The following is a 20,760-nucleotide window of genomic DNA, read 5'->3' on the forward strand; positions in this document are numbered from 1 at the left end:
GTTGGCTCTGGGTATCTTGGGTTCATTGAAAACCTACTAACCCTGTATACCACCTCAACCAGAAGAGCCGATTGGACGTAATGGTATATTGTTTTGCAAATCAGTCATTGTTACAAAACACTACAGATGAAAACGTCAAAAATTGATGCTTTTTCCTACTCATTTTCAGTATTTTTTTGTTTCAACAGTTAATTTCGAAAAACCTTGAGGTATCTTCACTTATAAGCCCTTGCTGAATTCGGAATTCTGTCTTCCTTTCAGAAATCTATAGCTTTTATGGATCACTCCGTTCAAAATGGTTTCCATCACAAACTGGTAGTAGGTTAAGAGCACAAAAAAAAGGAAAAATGGGCAACCTCTTTAAAAAAGATACAAAACTGTGGTAAAAAGTTGGCTTTTTCATTTAGCTCTGCATGTTCCAGAAAGCTGTGAAGATGGTGATTTTAGCACAGCAAAAAGTTTGTAGATGCCATTTTTATGAGAAAAAAACACTTTTGTCCAGGGCACTTTTTCCTATTTTCCTGACAAAAACTCAAACTTTAGCTATATTTTGGTAATTTTTTACGCTGCCCCCCAGGTGAATCCTCAAACCCTAGGTACCTTTAGAATTTCCAGGATGTTGGAAAAAAGGACACAGATTTGGCGTGTATAGCCTCTGTGTATAAAACTTTATGGAGATATAAGCTTGAACTACCCCAAATAGCCATAAAAAAAGGGTTTGCACTGAGATGGAGGCCTAGCAGTGAAAGGGTTAAGGGAGTAATGTGCTCAGCTTGCTTAAGTCATTCCAGCTATGCACCATTTATTATTGTGAACAGCTTGGGTAGACGTTTGTGGTTTTGTGCAAGGTGGTAGTGTATGGGGCAGTTTTGAAGACTGAAAGGTTTCAGTCCCCGGTGAACGGTAAAACCAGTGTTAAGATGGGTACAAATACTGTTTCCTCTCATTATCAGGTATGTTTTTGAAATCCCATATTTGCTTTTGTGGTAAATAAGGGGAAAGACTTGTAAACATGGCTGCACCCTATTTTTTGCAGTTTTCTCTCCTGAACAGTTATGTACACTCAATTATACGTAAACTGCCTTAGTACAGCCTCTAGCCTCACTCGGGTCAATCTAAAGTGCACTCATTCTTATGCATTCACTTAACAAAGGCTCTTTTAAAAAATAAAAAAAAACATCCATTATGATGACTTGGGAATACTTTGCAAAGTCATCCTGGACTACCATGTGCCCCCAGATGCATAGTAATATACAATTGAATGCTGTACGAGTGCCAGTGTAAACATTTGAAGTGAGCTTTTATTTGCACTAATCTCGTTACAGTAAAGCTATTTTACCTTTGTCCCTCTTTAGCACATATTCTCACACATTGTTGCCTTTTTCCTCCTTCGTTCCCCACCCCCTTCATCTCTTAATTTTCTTTTTTAGGTACACAATATTTTCACTCATCTCGTTACAGTAAAGTTACTTGACCTTTGTTCTGCCTCTTCAGCACATGCTCTTACATATTGTTGCCATTTTTCCCTTTCCTCTCTTCATTTTCTTTTTTAGGTACACAATATTCTGGCAGAAATGGTAATGGGAGGAATGGTGCTAGAGACCAATATGAACGAAATTGTCACGCAAATTGATGCCCAGAACAAACTGGAGAAGTCTGAGGTAGGTCTAAGATTCTGCTATAGACGCAGTTCTCTGTTAGCATGATTGTAACATGTGCTTGTACTGAAAATTATGTCTGTCCTGCGAACTCAGACCAAACACAGCAGACTTATTCAAACTAGAAATAGGTGCTTATGTAAATGTAAATTCCGCAGTTGTCTGAGAGAACACTGATGATTGGGCAGCACCGAAAATAAATATACTTTGTTTTATTTTTGGTTACTCTGATCTGGAGTGTCTCCGCGCTGGATTCAAGCTGATAGTCAGATAACAGGCGTCCCTGCATTGTTAGTGGATCAGGCAATTTCTAAAAAGCCACGTTTTTAGATGTTTCCGAAAAAGGACCTCGTAGGGTTCTAATCTAAGATTGAGTGGGAGCCGGTTACACTGTTTGGCTGCCAAAAACCTAAAGGGACTACCACCAAGACGTGTTCTGTGAATTCTACTTTCCCCCAGCTTGTAAACAACATGCAAGTGGTCCAGCAAATCAGAAAACCTTAAATTCTTTAGCAAAATTCACCTCTGACTTTGACTATGTTTTGGATTGAAATCTTAGTTAAGCCAAGCAAGTGTCCTGGGCTAGTTTGTCAAAGAAACCAAAAACCCAAGTTACTTTCTGTTGGGCACCATTCAAAAACCTTATGTAAATATTGATGCAACATGTTGAATCATTTGAAAATGGTTTTTCATGACTAGTCCGAGAACTTTATAAAATGTATACGAGTACCCAACCCTTCAAAATGTCTTGTGGGCCCTCTTTCATGTTTCTAAAACTTCCTCGTGATCAGTTATCTGAACAAAAATACCTTTTGGTAGCCGTTTGCCTGTAAGGGGATTACTTCTGTCTCACAGTTAAACACAAGCCAACAATGGTTGTCATTGGTTCTATGTCTTGTGTTGAGCAGACACCTGTGCCTCTGGTTTAGTAGGCACTCATTATACATTCAGTGGACATGCCAGCTGTAGTTAGCATCCACCTCAACAATATTTTTTCTCCGGCTACATCGTTTACATCAAAGTTTTGAAAGAGCTCTACCAGTAGATGATCTATGACAATTTACTGAATGCTAACAATAACATTATTGACCATAATCTCAAAGTTCTGTTGCTCCCTTTGCAGTCATCAGGATTGATACTGCATATTGTAATTCGGTGCCTACTATGAAATCTGAATGGCATTACTTGAATAAAATGTTCATTGATGCCCCCAGTATGCATTAGCGGTGGTTACAATTTGGCTGTGTTAGCTCATTTTGCATGATTGTAGATTCTGTTAGAATGTAATGACAAATATTAGATGGCTTTATCCTGAATGCTTTTATATCCGTAATAATATATTCTCAGCACTAAACTTTAGTTTTTCCTATGCAAGCTAGCTAATTATGCTAGCTCAGAAATCAGCATATGGAAACAAATAATATTGTTCACTCATCACTTTTATCTGTAAGTCAGTTGGCCATAGTTCAATGCTTGGGTTAAATGCCATTGAGCTTTACCACTAAATGAATGCAAGTGTAGGGCCTTATTTCTGAGCATGATGCATGAGGGGCATCTGCCAAAAAGCAAGGGATTTCCCCTCTACCTTGTTTAGAGTGTAGATGTCCATACATCTCTGTCGGTTCACATATGCATCTATTGCTTGACCTGGGTCTCCTCTCCCCATCAGATAGATCCAGTCACGGTCTCACTCACTTCTTGCTTTTCCCATCTTCTTGATGACCACAGGTTTCCAGCTCTGTCTGTGTCTCCGGGCCCCCACTGGCATGGTGTCCCAGCAGGGTGTCCTTCTATAGGGCTGAATGATTAAGAATCACAGCCCTGGCAACACCAAAGTCCTGAACATCTGCTTTCACCTCCTGTGTAACACATATGGTACCAAATTCCCACTGCCACTCGATCAGACACAAACACAAAAAAGCTCCATCTATGCTAGAGTTCCACAGTAAGCAGCACCAACAACTTCTGTTCAACTCACCTTCAGGCAAACAGTAGACATATAACACTTCATGGTCACCTTTAACCTTGACCCAATACTCAAAACAGAAGCATGGCTCACGTTTGGAGTATAACTTGATAATCCTGCATACATAGGTGCACAGAAAATGGACTTTTCATCCTTCATAAAACTACATTGCCATTCATATATCTCGCCCACCTCTCAGTGCATGACATAATTCATTTCCCCTTCAGCATACCTTCTATTCATGTACATCTTATGCTATGCCCAAAGCTCCTATAAAATATCTGCAAGGAATTCTGAGAATTTTCCCTTAATTCTCATTGCTGACATGCATGTCACATGCAAGACCATTGGAGAATTATTTTTGGAGCTCATCATCACCATGAATGATGTAACTGTACCATCACGCTAAAGTAGCAAAACTCTAGACTTTATCATTCCTGCTGCACCCTCACTAAGCTGTACTATTCCTTAATGTTTAGTGTAGACTGCCTACTGGGATTTTACATTCAGCACAACACTCTATTCAGCCCCTTGCACAATGCACCCTCAAATAAAAAACAAAATAAAATACCAGCGACCATTCAGAAGCTTCTCCCTTGACGCACTTCAATGAGCATTCATTGCACTTAGAGTGACACATACAGTGACATTCAATGACATGCTGCCCTGAACACACCGTAAAACTCAGTATTGTGACCAGTCTCCATGCTCACTCCATCCCCCTCACAAAAAACTTAAACCACAAACCAACTGTCTCTTGATACTATCCAGAAACACCAAAAAAGAGATTCTGAAACTTGAAACCCAGTTGCATAAGACGATTTTTCTTAAAACAGCCTGCACAACATTGCAATGTTGCATCAACAAAATCAAATCTGAATTGTGTACCAGCACCAAGTACCATAAAAAACATTTAGATCTAGGCTTACCTGGATCCACTTCCAATCCAAAGTCCATAATTAATTGACCTCGAACACCAACTCCTATCATGAAGAAATACCCTCATCCATTCACCCTCTCCCGTTGATTAGAAACCATTCTGACTATGGTTAATTCCTCGCTGTTAACAAAGACTGTCCTGTCACCCACCTCCTATTCATGGGTAACTTCCTATAACGAAGTGTCTATCCATATTGATAGTTGCCAATGTGTTTTAACATATCAATATGGGTTAAGTTTCTACTATGGCACAGGAAAATGCAATAAGACAGGTGGTAAACATTGCTCTCAATATCAGAGACAAAGGTGAACCTTGCTGCCTGTTGGTCTTAACCTGCTCAGCAGTGTTCAACATGTTTAACCACCAGTCTATCCTTACCATATACCCAGACTTCCTAGCTATGTCACCTTTAGCCCTTGGGTTGTAGGATTTCTAGAGTCCTTGCTTTTATCCAAGTGATGAGTGGTAGTTCCTACAGTTCAATACATAAAGAATATTCTCCTTAAGCTGCACAAAGCTGAATCCAGCTGAACCTTATCAGAGTGATCAAGCCTGCAACTTCTTCTGAGCTGTCCACACCCTTCTTTAATTGCACATCGAATCGTCGCTGGTGGCGAGGCACTACAAGGGGACATGTTGTTTGCAGCCATCCATCTGCTTACGGGCCAAAGAATGGATGATCCCATAACGACAGCCCTCTGAGAACCTCACTGGCTTCTCCTGACAACTTTAGTCCTATTCTGGAGAGTCGTCATCGTTTTAAACCAGACATTGTCACAATGCGTCTGTACATAATCTTGCTTTTGCTATTTAAATTGGCATGCATTCAACTTGTAACTCTGCACGCATTGCTCATATACTCGTTGCTATGTATTGATTTCCATTGCTCTTTAGAGATGGGTATGAACTACGTAAATACTCTAAATAAAATAAATGCCTGCCAGAGAATCTTTCCTCATTGTCGTGCATGAACCTGAGATTCAGAAAACCCAAATCCGAAAGAAAATTAGATACGCCTTCTCCTGGTACATCCCAGATGTGAGAGCACACCTGAAGGTAGCTTTCTCCCTCCAGCTATTAAAGGCTCTCCTGTACTGACACGACCTTCCTCTCCCCATCTACCTTTTCCACACTCCCTATTCAATTAACAAAAATGAGCCAACACGTGACTTGGGTATAGCCAGTGTATGTAAACAGCTTGTGTGTTTTATGGGCCTAGGGATTGTTGTGCACAGTTTTCTTTGGCAACAATCACACACCACATCAGTGTTTCTAATAATATAGCTATAGTAAACTAGCCCCTTTATGCCCAGCGGAAGTCTGCTGCTTATAAATAGTGGTATAAGTATTTTGTTTCTAAATTAAAATGCATGAAATCCTGGCCCCTAAAATAACCTTCTGGCTTCTGCTAGAAATATTTGTACATTATGTTCAAGTCATCCCACTCAATCTGACTGGGAGCAGTTACGAGATGCATTCATCAATGCTTTCTGTTGCAAATCAGCTCCCTCTTTAGCTGTCCGCTGAACCTTTGTTCTGTTCCTTTGTACCCATTGAACCAGATGTTCCAGTTTTGGTGCCAACATTCTACCTAAAAACTGACGTTTAAATGTCAGAACATAATAAACTTCAGATAGATACATACTCTAAAGGCTGATGGGAAACGTGACTTTTATGAAAAACTGGCTTATCCATTTGTCAAAACAGATTTTCTTCTTTTCTTTTTAATATGTGATGGGTTTCACATTTTCTGGGCGCGAAATATTACTGTGGTTTCTACACACGTGAACGTTCCCCAAAGGGGCATTAGCTAGGTAATGTCGCCAACGACTGAATGTTTTCTGCTTCCATGTCAGAAGACTAGGTTGGTAGTGGTATGTGTTTTGTGTTATCACTTGGCAGCTATTATCTGCTTCTGAAAATGTCAATTTCTTCTCTTTTACCTTACGGGCCTCTTTATGTGTAGGGCACCTGCCCCTTTTGCACATGGTATTGGAAACCTGCTAAAGCTTCCAAAAACAAGCGGTATATAAGTGAATGAGCTGCTCTGCCTTCCGTCCCTCACTCCCCTCCCTCAGTCCTCTTCTGCCTGTGCAAGAGAAAGGGCATGACCTTATATTGCTGTGACTCCTAGTTACTACCAGATGCATGTGTGCTATCCTTTATGGGTCCCTTTTTCAGACATGCCTGCACTTATACTAGCCAGCTTTATTTTTAGGTTTAGCCTACCAGACACCATGCTTGTCTGGTTGCGAAAGACATATTGTAGGATACTAAGTACATACAGGGGCTTGGAGCCAACCCTTTGCATACCATTGGTTAGCTTTCTTGGTACTCTTTTGCATGCTTCTCATTTTTGTCTCAGCTTGTCAGTCTTGTGTTTGTCCCTCCCAGGGACCATAACCTCCTTGTCTCTTTTGACGGGGTGAATTCTATACTTCCACATGATTTTCAAGCACTACTTTTTTCATTTTTGGTTAAGCACTCCACAAGAGTGCACCTGTTTTTCAGTTGTGGCCTGCATGTACTTCTTTTTCCCTGCATTCTGTGTTGTTCAGCGTCACCCATGTGCTTCTCCTCACCCCTTCCATTTAGCGCTCACTCTTGCTTCTTTTCCCTGTTGATGTCTCACCCATGCGCTTCTCCCCCACCCACTCCAAGTTGCTATCTTGCTTGTTGTTTCTTCTTCTCACCATTGCGCCTAGTAATGCTTCTGTCCGCCCACCCTCCATGCTCCTCGCCCCACCTGCATCCTAAGTGTTGCACATCTTCCACTCACGCTTAAAAAAACCTATTTGTATTTTTTTTTTGCTTTTTAGTTGCCAATCCAACTCAGATCGGCAAGTAAAAAGAAAAACAAAAAGTGCTGCATGTTTTTGTAGATGCATGCATGCATGGTGCACGCACCTACAGAATGGAACGGAGGACAGAGGCTTTTTTTCTTATTTATCAATGCTGCACAGCATCGGGGATGCACTACAGAATGGCTTAAAAACAGTGGCAAAACAAGTAGGTTTCAAAAGTAAGATCTTTTGGATTTACCAATTCTTGTTCTTCATGGCTTTACAGAGCAGGTCGCCAAGTCACCTGACCTTCTAAGCATAGTTTTTGATAAACCCAATTCCATTTTAGCATGTTTCCTTTTGCAGCTCAGGATTCTCCTCAGCAAAGTTTAATGTCTTTTTGGCCAGGAAGCAGGACGTGATCAATTCTTCTAGGACTCTTCTCTTCTAATTGGGTCAGCTGCTGTAATATCGTGAGTCTAGCTGAGTTGAATTACTGCATTAGCCAGCTCCTCCACTAGATTCAATTCCACTTGGTTCCTGTGCCAGGAATTCTTTGAAGATGATAGCTTGGACTTACACTGGCTCAGTAAGAAAGAATATTGTTCCAGATGTCTTCTCCGCTGGGAGCAACCCAGAGGAACTATTTATGATCCTATATCGGACACATCACCAGTGTCTTTATAGAGTGGGTTCTGTGCATACATCTTATGATTATGATGCCTCTTGTGCATTTGAATCCAGCTTCCCTTGAGCCCTCTCCCTCTGGTACTGTCTGAGACCTCAAATACATGCACCTCTGGTTTCTGGCTAGCAAGGGTACCATAACTTCCAGAAGAAAACTGCATGAGGACTGTGGTGTATTTCTGGATAGTTTACCATTGTTCTGGTACTATCTGTCTTTTTTTGGTTCTTCTTCAGTACGCAGCCAGGGTCTTTGGAGGGAGGTTACCAGACGCCTCAGTTGAAGGCACCTCACACCAGGTATGGTTGAACTTGGGCTGGACACTGAATCTCAGACTTAGTCCTGTTGTGTTCTCTATGTAAGTTTGATCTGGAGAAGAGTTGATGATTAGAGCCCTACTGTTCTGAATGAGTATGGTGGCTCTAAGCCTTCGATGGATTTGATGCTGTTCCTCTTGGACCCATTTGCATCCAGTTGAAAAGAAGTAGAGCTTACACTACATTTAAGGGTCATTTTATGTTTCCTGACTTCCCTAAGCTGAACTGGGGTTGTCCGTCTTCTTAGATTGTCATTGCCTCTAAAAATATGTGAAGAACACAGAACTTGAGTCTCCCTGGTGTAATTTATTAGCATACACCTCTGGCCCTGTACGCCCCTCATGCTTTCTCTTGCTGCCTGCTTGGAATGTCAGTATGTTTCATCCACGGTGATCCTATGGGCTTTTCATCATCGTCCAGACTGGTTTTGGTTTGTTCTGTGTTCATGCAGTGCATGTTTACTAAAGTTCCAGTGGTTACAACTAGTGTGCCAACTTCTTCAGACTTTTTCTTCACGGCCATCATACCTTTATTGTTTCCCTATAAAAGGCATGCCCATTAACCTTGCAACCAGGACAACAGCAGTGCTCAGGGTCGTGCTTAATTAATTTCCCCCTAAAATCCCATATGAAGCGTTCTCAATTGTGGAGCAGATAGTGCAAGCTTCACTTGGGTATTTTCATACACAACTTACTTTACAAGTAGACCCGGGTACATTGGGTGGTTGCAATGCTTCAATCTTTCACGGGAACGCTGATGGAGGTTCAGTTTCTTGGTACAGTTTGAGGCTGTACACACAACACAGCCAATACAGGACTATCCATTCTCCATCTGTTTGTGGCTAGCTGCATCATTATTAAGTTTTGTGCATCTTTGGTCAAGGCAGTACATATTTATACCCAGCCACATATTCATTCTTGTGTGGTATTGGCAGTGCAGTGCATATTTCAAAGCCATGCTGCTTCACTGCTTCGACTAGTGCTTGCCCACGCTAATGCAGTAGTGATGCTGGGCTTTTGAGAAAGGTATACCAAAGATCAGGGGTTGGCTAGCTTCTGATGCTGTCATCTTATTTTGTACCCCCCTGAGTTGTGCGCATTCTAAGTACATCAAAGGAAACTTGGTAATGGAGCTCTCAGACTGCAATCATAAGGGTCAGTGCCTGGTCGTAATCAACATCTGCAACCATGTGGACATTGCAGCAAGATGCACTGCAATTGACAGGACAGTTTCCAGCCAATAAGATAGCTCAGAGGACTAATGCATTCATTGTAGAGATCGATGAAGTCTGAAGCTCACAGGTTCAACTTAATTCCCTTTATCAGCTCCCAAAGAAATAGTAGAATTACTTTGTACAGTGCATTAATTATGATTTTGATGATGGTTCAAGACTGAAGCCATAACTCGACTCCAGCGCTGAAAAAGAAAGAATTGGGCATTTCATTTGCTTATAATGTCCTGTGTATGAACACATCTCTAATTAGACTTCCCTGCAGGGGTGCACTCTTCTCCTTTGTCCCTAGCAAGCTTCCTTATTTGGCTACTTTGGCCTTTCTCCAAGTATCTGCCCTAATGTCAAGTGACACATGCCAAGTTTGCAGGTACTTTCATAGACTGCCTCTTTCGTATTTGTCGTTTTATGGACGTAGGAAAAAAATCAGACCTGAAAATATAGCTGGGCTCTCAGTTCCTACTCGTAGGATGACTGAAGAAGAATGTACTGTATGGCATGCCACTGCTGTCAGTGTCTGAGTGCCGCCCAGCCCATTTCAAAGAGTAGCAGTTATTAACCATGGTAATGATTTGTTACTTTACCACTGTAATGATTTGTTCAAGTGAGCCTGTGAAATTATGAGAAATCATTTAAGAAGCCTGAACTGGTGTTATGAACTATTGATCTAGTTACTGTATAGCGCCCAGGCCCTCCTAAATTGCTGCTTCTTCATGTAAGAGCTGGGAGGGCTGTCGCACAATGCAGTTAGTGTTTCTTTTAATCATCTAAATGAGTCAATTTTGGGCTCTTCCTAGTGGACTAGGAGGGAGTCTGGTTCAATCCACAAGAGAGAATTCATAGAATGTTCTTCCAGGAACTTACAGATTCTGGGGCTTGATGACCGCATGGACCTATCATCTGCTTATTCCCAGAAGAATTTGTTTCTGAACTAACCGTGCTCCATGACTAAGGAGTATCCCTGTTCGGAACCCAGAGAGCACGTATGTGTTTTTTGTGCTGTAAATGTTGACTGAGTCATTGTGTCTTTCTTACCATGGTTTTTTGCTGCAGGACCTTTGGCCTAGAGCCTTCGGCCTGAGGGCAAGCTCTATTTCTGCTCTATCTTTCTCTACCGGGGAACAGTGGAAGGAATCTAGACATGTCTGAATTCTCTCTAGCTAACCGCGGGAGTACTCTTCTTGGTAGAACAATAAAGGATGGAAACTTTATTATTTTGTTTGTCAAATTATTCATTCATGAAACGTTACCCTCAACTTCTATGGACAAATGGAATCTCTCTCTGCAATAAGGATCCTGGAGTTCCATTGTCATTAGGTCGAGCATCAGTGCGCATGCGCTGTCTGCAAGACCTGTTGGAATCACTCGTACTGAGTGTAATCCCGCCTGCTGCTGGCATTTTGTTCAGTCTTGCATTGCTTGTCTTTCCTGGATCCTTATTCGTTAGTGCTCTGACACATAATTACCGGTTTTACGGCGAAGAGCACTGGTAAATTAGTTTCCTTACACATAAGTGTTGTGTGTGCTTTGGGGACTTCTTTACTTTTTTGGAGGGGTGGTAAGTGCATTTTACATGAGCAGTTGCTACTTCAATGATGCTTAACTCAGCATTTCAAAGATGTGTGCACGCCTTCTCTTTGTTTAAGGACATTCGTCTGTGCTTAGAATGTACCAAAATGGCAGAGAGACATGAGCAGTTACTACTTAAATGATGACGCATAACTCATAAGTGCATTTTACATGAGCAGTTACTACTAAATGATGACGCGTAACTCAGCATTTCAAAGATGCGTGCACGCCTTCTCTTCGTTTAAGGACATTCGTTGGTGCTTAGAAAGTACGGAAACGGCAGTGAAAGAGCCAACGTAGGTAGTTACATACCCTGATCGCAGTTTACAGACTAGCAGGGAATTATGTCCCTAATAATCCTCAATGTGTTCTGCTGATATGCATTATTTAATTGCTTATTGATTTTGGTGTTTGAACATAAGGTGCATATTGCGCATCTCCAGGGCAAGGAAAAATATGCATTATAGCTAGAAAATGAATAAACTGAGTGATTTATGAAGGCGGTTTCCTGGAGAAGCTTTTTGTAATTCGCTTTGGCAAACGGGCAAGCTGTGTTCTGTTTACTTGTTTTTTTTTATTTCAACATGTTTTATTCATTTTTTTACAAGAAAACATTTTAAATAGTGTCAAAGCTGGCCCTTTACCCTGGCAGATTATGACATTGGTCTAGGATGGCAAAAACGACATGCCCCTTTCATCCCAAGAAACTCTTTCCATTTCAATCCTTGCCTTCACTGATACAATAACACATGTCATTGTAGTACAGTACCAGCATTTATCTATTGCGACCATATGTCACATTTAGGGGGACCTGGTCGTTCTATTTAATCCAAATAAAAGCCCCGTCCTTTCTTTCTAGAAATCAGAATCGGGCGTTTTAGGCCAATGAAGTAAAATTGAGCAATAAACACTACAAGTTACACTAGCATTTATTTGTGAAGTGAAAGTCAAGCTGTAGGAAAACAGTATTTGTGGACTGCACATATTTTCGGCTTTTGATGCTGACAGTTTCATCGACTTCTGTCTTCCCGGTTTAAATGCCTTCTCTGTATGCAGTCGCAGCAAATTTGACACATGCAAATAGATCTCTTTGTAGAGAGTTAAAAGAGACATGATGTCACCATTCTCTATTTTCAAAGGTATATTCTTTAATTACTATACGTTTACATTTCACTGGCGCCACAGTGTGTCCCGTGAAATAAATTGTTCTAATGGGCCATTCAAAAATATAAAAAAGAGCTGCTGACCTAAGTTGAACCTGAGGACTTTGGCAACGCAGCTCATTGATACTGCTGCTCAAACTCCCATTGTGTTAAGCAGGACCCTGTTGATGAACATATATATTTTTTTAATCTAAGAGCGCTATAGTTAAAACAGGAAATGCTAAATAATCATGGTGAAAGTGCAAAACTCCATTGCTGAGGCATGATGCTTTCAAACCCCTTTTGATAAATAAGTCATAAAGTCAGCAATTACTCTTTCAGCGCCATCTCCCTTATTCTTGTATCTTCAAACGGCTTAGCACGAATGAATGCTACTCGACCACTGGCTACTTTTTCTTTTCTATTTTTTTGTGTAGCAGCAGCAACAAAAAATACATTGCTACACATCATACAAAAATAATTGAGTGAAGGTTAGAAATCTGAGGACTCCTGAGTTTGGCAACATTTGTCATTCAATACCCACGATTTAAACTTTTGAGAAAGTTCTGACGCATGGACAAAGTTGACTTCCAGCGAGATGGCCTACTGTTACTGTAAAAAAGTTTGTATTTTAGGTCGAGCCTGGGCAGCGCATTTGCTGCTCCGCAAGGCATGCTATATTCCGGTTCATTCGTGAAACTCCATCCATTTTCCGCCCATCTTTTCAATTGGCTCATGTTACTGTCCTTTCTAAATCATTGCTTTTCATTCATGAAAAGGTTTAGTAGTCTCTCTTTTGTACCGCCTTGTCTGCATTTGTAACCTCCCATAAGGACTGGACTTTTTACTGTGTTGTTACACGGTCTGCTTTTTGTAGTCTGAGAACTATTTTTTTTAATGATCTTCCCCTATTCCACCCACAATGTCTTAGTACGTCGCCCACTTTTATATTATTATTATTAGTAATCCATTTATTTAATTTTTCAGCGCAGTCCGCTTTAACTATAGTTGCCCCACTTATTTAGTTTTTTAATTTACAGTGTGGTCCGCTTTCACTTTAGTGGCTGCGCTTATTTATTTATTTATTTTACAGCAGGGTCCACTTTCACTTTAGCGGCCGCGCTACAGAACCTTTATTTGTTTTTCCTTTTGGGTGAAAGCGCCCCATACCACGCTTTCACTTTGATGTTGGCCTTTCATTACATGCTGCTCACTGTAACCTGAATACAGCAAGCAGTGTCTAAACAAAGGGGCGTGGCCACCATTAAACTGGTCTCGCATTTGGAAGAGTTTGACTATTGGTATTAGAAATGAAAATGCCTTTTATATATGTGTTGCTTTTGAAAACCCATAAATAAAAGGCATTGTCATTTACAATGCCAATAGCTTAAACTCTCACGAATGCGAGACGTATTGCATTAAAAATGCTTGTTTTTTTATGCTTCCCTACTCTTTCATGTGCCAGTATTTCCTAACAGCACCTTTCTATCACAACGGTAGGTTCTTCACCCAAGTCTTTTGTACCGTCTAGGTCTGTGGTCTTCCAACTTTTTATTGCCACGCGCCCCTCCCCCTAGTGGAGGAAAATAAAATCATGGGCCCCCACTCAGACTTTTTCACAATTATTCTATTAAATTGTCAATGTTTAAATATGTCTAGACTTATTTAAACATTGTAGTGGAGTTTCCATACTGTTTAAAAAATGCAATCAAATACATAATTGTCGAAAATACTGTTCTGGTCAGGCAGGCCTTACTAACGTGTAAAAGTGTCGAGAGTGTCATTATTAGAATTGAGGGAGGGGGTTTTGAAGAATATTTGGAGTCCCTTCCCTTTTGACACATACTCCTAGCTAGAGTACAAATACCAGCCCTTTGCTCGCAAGGTCTGTTCCATGCCAGGTACAACCAAGGTTGAAAACATGTCAGTCTTGTAACACCACCTCAGACTGAGTTCGGTGCTTGGGAACCGTTTCAAGTGTAACACGAACGAGGAACTGTAAGTACTTGGGGTATACCAATGAGTGTCTTCTGCAGTTTCATCCCTAAGCACCCACAACCAGTTTCATGTTCTCCCGGTTAATGTTGCTCTCATGGTAGACTGAGAGAAATGAATTGGGGAGGTTGAAGGTAAGTGTATGTGTTAGTAATTAGGCCGGGCTTGGTGGGGACCCCATCTTCTAGCGGGAAAAGACACACTCGCTTAAACTGAAGGGAAATTGATGAACCAAAGGGGTAAATGTCACAAAGTTAAGCAATTTGTTCATTATATTGTTCTACTATGAAACATTTGACTGCTGTGTTTTTTATGCTGTTTCTGACTTCTTAGTATACATGCAGCATGAAATACTATGAAAATAAATATGTATCAGTGAAACCAAAAATGTATGTCTGTATATTAATGGTTATTTTTATTGGTCATGTTTGGTTATTTTTAGTTTTTCAAGCTCGGTATAAACGCACTCTTCTTATGTTGAGATCCATCTGCATTTTCAACCCTCCTGATCTTTCCAGCTGTCTCTCTCCATTCTTCTCTCTTGCAGACTTTTATCTTTCAGTCTCCCAGACAGGACAGGTAGACACAGGTACTGCTGACTTTAAGACAAAATGTACTTGGTGTACTTTTGAAGAAGGGAAAACAAAATGATGTCCGAGAAAATCAATTATTCACACCAGACTGGAAATGGTGTAGCGTGCCATTAAATCCATGCCAGCCCCTGTTATAGTTTGCATTATCTCACATTAGCACCTATTGCAATTTAATGCTTTCGGTGACCTCTTCTGTTCCGTTATTTTATTTTATGTTTGTATGATTTCCCATTTTTGGAATAAGGACCTAATGTAAATCTTCACACTGGGACAAGTTGTATCCCATACGATCAGTGACTCTAAATTAAGGTATACCTGATTTTGCACTGTCAGCCTTTAATTCGCTGTCTGATGTTGAGATCACAGTGCTTAGGACTCTTCTACAGTGTGCAAGTCACTGATGTTTCTTGAACTAGAAATAAAACAAACATCAATTGGCTTAATAAATGCCAATGAGTTAACTAATTTTTTTCAGAATTTCATCCTAAAATGTAATTGTTTAAAATCCAGATACTTTTCTCTGTGGTCTGAGAATAGAGCAACAGATAAAAGTAAACTATGGACTGTGTAAGAAAAAATTGTAGGCACCTTTACCCTCTTTCCTTCACTTGCCACCTCCTTGCCTTTCCCATGTCCTGTCTTCACTCCTGCTGCACCTCAGTCGCCATTGCCAGGAAAGGGAGCTGGATTGTTAACACAAGAAATGGAGCAGCGCTTCTTTTCTGTTGTGCTTGCACATATGCAGTTTCTTTTTTGTTTGTTTTGTTTTGTTTTGTTTATTCTGTTTTTTTGGGGTCTGGCAAATGAAAGAAAAAAAACTATCATTCCCATCCATTACTACCCTCGTGCCCAATTTGCTTGAAATTCTGATATTTTGTCTGCACAAGTCTTTTATCCGTATGGCCTCATTTTGAAAAAGATCCAGACTTCATTTTGTTTTCTTTCTCTAATTCTGTTCATTTATTTATCCTCATGGGAGATGTAGGTCTGGTCATTCTCCAATACCCTGTATCTCACCCATCCATCCAGCTTGTAGAACCTACCGCTTTGAGTTTTATATGTGCGTCTTAGGTAGTAGCGTTTGCATAGTATACTTGTTGACAGTGCTGTTGGTGTTGCATAAGTTCTGCATAGATGTGGTGCATCAGTATCTCACTTGCATATAAGCAGTACATCATCGCATCTCATTTCGGGTCGTGGTCCAACTTTTCATCCTCACAAAGCAAAGCTGGGTACCATGATCGGGTGCAACTAACCTTTATCCCTCAGTTTACTTGCATTGAAACATCACAGTGTATGAAAGAAAAGGTTGAAAGAAAGTGGTTGATGGGCAGCCGCATATTTTAGACCTATCATTTAATAGAGTGTGGTGGATTTATGGGTAATGGGTTAAGAAATGTGTGAAGTGGTAATGTGAGACGGCAACTAAATATTGCTGATGACATCACCGTGACTTATTTAAGCGTAGTACAGCTAATTAATGTGAGAATATGCTTAATTGCTTTTTCTTTTCTTTCCCTGTGAGTAATCCATAGGAGTCAATTGCATTCCCTTTAGTACAACATCGTATGTGTGTCGTCATCCTTTCACTTGTGACAGTCTCTTCATATGGTACCAGAAGCTCAGCCGGGCTCGTGCATCGTGCTGGCACAGTAGAATAGTATAGGCAATCATTTAAAGATTGAAATCGGCGCACAGCTAGGGCATCATCAGCAGAATGTGAGTTTCCTAAACGTAAATGGTCTGCCAGAGTTACTTATTGTGACTGGCCAGGCACAGGCAGTGGGTTTGACCTGCTGGTAAGGCTCGCTGTTTTCATGATGCCTGCCATAGTTTCATAGTCACTTTATAAACATAGAATAGCTCTGTGCTGGGAACAACGTGCCAGGTAGGTTAAAACAATGCACTATTGCCTGTGTAAAGGAATCGCCAGTTCTGCGCTCAGTGGTTTTATTAAAAATCACTAACGTGTGGCTGGTGTCCTGCTGGAACTCAGTTACGATCTTCATTCTTCCAGTTGCTCTCAAAGGACATTGCTCCCCGAGTTCCCCATCTGCCCGTTTGTTTTTACAATCTTTGCATGTGCTGTGGCATTTCCTTTTTTCCATTCGTTCATCCTTTGATTGTTGCTGCAGCAATTCTAGTTAAACAAAGATAGAAAACAGTTTACGTTTTTGTTTTTTTGTATTTCACGAGCCTACTTATTGAACGGCTACGTTTCTAAAACTTGAACGCGTTTTCTATTTAATGGCTTGCACTAAAACGCCGAAGACATCTTACAACACACGGCCCGCTGAAGTGCAGTAACGTTCTCGTGGTGTTTCTTTAAATCCGTCCCCATTCTGGCTGCATAGAGGCGCTGTGCTACCCTGCCAGCTTAACATCTGGTGGCGTATTCGTTGAAATCCTTGCTATCTTTGTGCATGCTGCTTTCAAACGGAGCCAGTGTTTTAGTTTTCTTTAAGCCCCGTTGCGATTAACCTCTGTACAGAGTACTCGCTTCGAAATAGCAGCGCAAGCCTGGATCAAGTCCCGGCAGTCCGTTGTTCCCGATACATCGATATTATCAACAGAGAAAATCTCCCAGGCCAAAGCACTCTGCTTGAAATGCTCTCATTGCGTGCCGCAGAATGACAAAGAGCGCTTGTCATTGTCTAAACCTTTGGCGCCACCATTCGTGGACCTCTTAGCACCTGTTTTCAGGTCTCTCCCCTTTTCCAGGGGAAAACCAGCCAGCTAATCATTTTAATGCCAGTTGAAGGTGAGTGCGAGCTGCGGCGCGAGGGATAGCGTGGTACTCCTCTGATGATCAGTCTTACGAAGCAAACAATTTGTAGTTTACCTCCTCTTTTTAAATCGGCTAAATTGTTGTCATTCTACTGCCTGAGTGGAGCAGTGACACACTAGATAGTTTACTCTCTTCCTAAACTGTATGGAAGAGCCTTCTGCTTTAATCTTGTGTTAGAATGTACAAGACCAGCATTTGAAGTTTGTTCTAAAAGCAAAAGCTCTCTTTTTGAAACAACCTTTGAAAGTTGTCTGACTAGACAAGTTTTTTCTGAAATAAATCTGAAAGCAAAACTTTTTTCAGTTCATTTTCCGACGTTCGTATTAAATAGACCATCAATACAAAGTGGGAACAGAGAGGCTGCAGGGTAGGGAGCATAGTGCAGCAATGAAGAATGCCTCCAACCAGGAGGTGATCAGCAGGAAGGGTTTATGGGAAATGCCGCTGTTTGGAAGTTGCTGCGTCTCATGATGAGATCTTAGTGAAGTCCTCTGCTAGGGATGAAGAGTAGACCGGTTTTGAAAAAACTGAAACTGTGCCGAAATCTCTCATCGAGTTAACACATTAATCATGTGTCAGAAAGTAAGGCTTGTCTTACAGAACTGGAAATATTGTGTAGGAGGCAAAGGCATGGGGCCAGTTCAGAAGCGTACACAGCAACTATTTAAGGCTGTATTATATGAAAAGGCACATTATTATATGATGTATCATGCAACATTGAATTTTACCAACCATCAGTGGAATATTAGGGTGATCAAATCGGAAGACCTCAAAATGAATAAACAAGATGGCAATTCTATGGTAATTGCGTGACAGCTTTGGTATGCCTATGAAGAGATCTAACAAGGAGCCTATAGTAGGTTGTGTTACCGCTCTACACATCCCCTGCAGGGCCCCATTTAAGTGTTGAACCCATCTCTGCCCCTCATCTCCAGAAGGATAGAGGTTTCAGAGAAAGAATAGCGGAAACGGTGCATGGTTTCAAACATGCTCAATATTAAAATGTATAGATTGGTAGGGATATGCAATAGGATAGTCATTGACGTTCCCTATGTGAATGCGTACAGTAGTTGAGACAAGGATTGAACAGTGAGCGGTTCTAGAACTGAAGATCTCATCAGGAGATCATAGGGGAGAACTCTGTTTATTAATACTTAAAAAAACTTTTCCTGGATGCATGAATGAATCACCCGCAGATGTGCTGGAAACAAGAGTAGTACATTGAAAACTTCACATGGCAGATTCAGATGAGCTTAAAAACCAAGTGACCCTTGTTTCAGATGGAGACCTTATGGCATCTCTTTGCAAACACAAGGCAGGAAATAGCCAGAATGGATGGGCCAGCCTCCCTATTTACTGCCGTTCTGTTACAAATTGTTGAGCTGGTGTTTTAGCAGGGAAAGTAGCACTTTAAGCTAAGTAAAATGTAAATTGTCTCTTCATATCCATGAAAGTTATTGAGCTCAGCAGACATAGGTCTTAAAATAATGAAAGTACTATGCTTTGTACTAGTAGAAGCCCTTTTTGTTCTAATTCATTGCGCTTAAGAAATGGGATAAATGTGAGGAGAATATTCATGTGATGAGTATTGATGTTACCTGTCAAACTTGAGATCTACATCATCCTATTTGAAGGTGTTAAGCTTGTTGTTTTGCAGTCATTACTACCCCTAGGTAAATTATTCGCCATTTACTGTTTCTAATTGTTTGCCTTCTGGCTGCAAAATTTCTCGGATAGTGTCCATTGGAGTTCACTTATATTTACTCGTAAAGTGATAATGCATGTGTTGTGAACTGTTTTCTCGTTTTACTTTTTATTTTTTTTATTAAAATCACACCAAGCCCTAACACCACATGTCTGATCTTGAACAATACAACCAGTAGTCTCATCACATCTTAAAGTCTAGTGTTGTTGCAAAGCTCCTCACGTGAGCCTTTTTCTCTTTTTTGTCTCTTTGTATACAGGCTGGTTTAGCAGGAGCTCCAGCCCGCGCTGTGTCAGCAGTAAAGAATATGAACCTTCCCGAGATGCCACGAAATATTAACATTGGTGACATCAGTATAAAAGTGCCAAATCTGCCCTCATTTAAATAAAATGGCTACTCCCAGGTAAAATGTAAAATAAAAAATATGTATTGTTAAAATGCAGATTCACAAATGGTTTCTTTACCAAATAAAATGAGAAAAGCCCCCCTTTTTCTACCGGTTAAACGTTGAGGTACTCTGTGGAAGGAACACTGTATAAACTTATAATGTGAAAACTACGTTTTGTTTTAGTTTTGCATAATGTATTTTAAAGAATTAAGTAGTTTCAGTCTGAATCTTAAGGACATTCCTGTGCCCTGTAAGAGGCATGTCACTATCCTCTGACTACTACAGTATTCTAAGAAAGTATTTAAGGATTGTCTTCTCATTGTGTAATCCGCAGTCTTCGGATAGTTGTTTGGCTTTGCACTTACTAAAGCAATTACATTCCTGGACAAGTCTCAAGCACTTCTTGGGATAATACGATTCTATGTCGATAGCAAACTTCTTCTTTATTTTTCCTGTGTAACAGCGTACAATTTAACTGGATTGAATTTGTAAATATCTGTATCTGAACTCCATTGTACCTCAGCAATAAATTGTTTCAATGTCTCCTTCATGACTTGCGTAAATAAAAAAGTAAAAAGGCTCGTGCATTTATTACTGTTATAAACCTGTTCGAATAATTTTTTTTCTGTTGTTTAAGCTGATGTATGCAGTAATCCTGCTTGAACATAAAAATAAAATGAGGCGAAACATCCATTTTCGCTGGTTTAAGTCAACGATATAGCCCATTTGATGTTCCCAAAAAGTGTATTTTTCCTTTGGCACTGGTGTCTTAAGCATTAATAATTTTTTAACCATATATACCCAACTTGAATCCTGCAGGTGGCAACATGTGGGAAACTGGGAAATGTGTGTGTTCCTGTCTTCTTCTAGCCTTTGCGTGCTTGGCTATTTAAAAAAAAAAAAAAAAAAAATTGTAGTTTTAGCTAGCGCGAACTAGACCCGAAGATATCCGGTATCAGAGCGCTTTACATGAACACCAGTTTCGTTACAGATGGATGCA

General features: G+C 40.5%; 1 protein-coding gene across 2 annotated transcripts in view; it reads left to right on the forward strand.

The window, feature by feature from the left end:
- The window catches only part of AP3S1 (adaptor related protein complex 3 subunit sigma 1), a 172,765-nt gene extending 152,426 nt beyond the window's left edge, over positions 1 to 20,339 (forward strand). The window contains exons 5-7 of one of the 2 annotated variants that reach the window (XM_085632643.1): positions 1,554 to 1,661; positions 14,834 to 14,875; positions 19,632 to 20,339. In XM_085632643.1, the coding sequence (XP_085488769.1) occupies positions 1,554 to 1,661; positions 14,834 to 14,869 (144 nt within the window). In that variant the 3' untranslated portion in view covers positions 14,870 to 14,875; positions 19,632 to 20,339. The remainder of the gene's footprint in view (positions 1 to 1,553; positions 1,662 to 14,833; positions 14,876 to 19,631) is intronic. The other variant, XM_085632642.1, reaches the window with a different exon arrangement.
- The last annotated feature ends 421 nt before the right edge of the window (positions 20,340 to 20,760 follow it).

The sequence above is a fragment of the Triturus cristatus genome, chromosome 2_1, assembly GCF_964204655.1.
Source record: "Triturus cristatus chromosome 2_1, aTriCri1.1, whole genome shotgun sequence".
In the NCBI taxonomy this organism is placed as follows: domain Eukaryota; kingdom Metazoa; phylum Chordata; class Amphibia; order Caudata; family Salamandridae; genus Triturus; species Triturus cristatus.